General features: G+C 66.5%; 1 protein-coding gene across 2 annotated transcripts in view; it reads right to left on the reverse strand.

The window, feature by feature from the left end:
* Nucleotides 1–692, reverse strand: part of ABHD17A (abhydrolase domain containing 17A) — an 8,023-nt gene that overhangs the window by 543 nt on the left and 6,788 nt on the right. For both annotated transcript variants that reach the window (XM_015585874.2, XM_006904061.3), the window contains exon 3: nt 25–204. In XM_015585874.2, coding sequence (XP_015441360.1) covers nt 25–204 — 180 coding nt within the window. The remainder of the gene's footprint in view (nt 1–24; nt 205–692) is intronic.

A 692-nucleotide genomic window follows, 5' to 3' on the forward strand; every position in this document is an offset into this window, starting at 1 on the left:
ACCCCCACCCCGCCAGGCGCTCACTTGGGGAACGCGTCAAAGCAGTAGGTCTTCTTGGTGTCCGGGAAGGCGACGCGCATGCCCGAGGTAAGCGGGGAGTGCAGCACCACGGCGGCGCACTCGTAGCGCGAGGCCAGGTCCACGGTGGGCACCGTGCCGATGCTCTGCCCGTACAGGACGATGCTGTCCGGGCTGATACCGTACCTGGCGGCGGGGCGCGGTCAGCCAAGGCCACAACACACACTCGCCCCACCAACCCCACCGCCCGCCCTACTCCCCCATTCTCCCGCACAGCCTCCAGCGACCCTCCCCTGCCCGTTCGGTAGGCTGGCGGGGCTCGGGCAGCCCCAGGCCACCTGGCTCTGCACCCATTTTCTCTGACAGCATCTACTCGGGCAGGTGTGGGAAGCGCAATGCTGTGAGCCCCACAGCGGCTCCTGGGGGCAGGGTAGCCCTGGGGCCTCTCCTGCTCCCCGTGGTCGCCCAGCCCCAACCCTAAGCACTTCACCAGGGCCACACCCAGAATCTGCTTGGGGTTTTCCTGTCCCTGTTGTTGTAGCCCTTCCCGGTTGCACTGGGGGGTGGGGGGGGGCTGTTTTCCTCTCTGCACCCCTCACCCACCCCCTTCCTTGTGGGGAATGAAGACAGCCCTCCCAATCTCACCCCTCAGTGTCCCCACGCCCAATTAAAAT

Source organism: Pteropus alecto, unplaced genomic scaffold, assembly GCF_000325575.1.
Source record: "Pteropus alecto unplaced genomic scaffold, ASM32557v1 scaffold30, whole genome shotgun sequence".
Taxonomy (NCBI): Eukaryota; Metazoa; Chordata; class Mammalia; order Chiroptera; family Pteropodidae; genus Pteropus; species Pteropus alecto.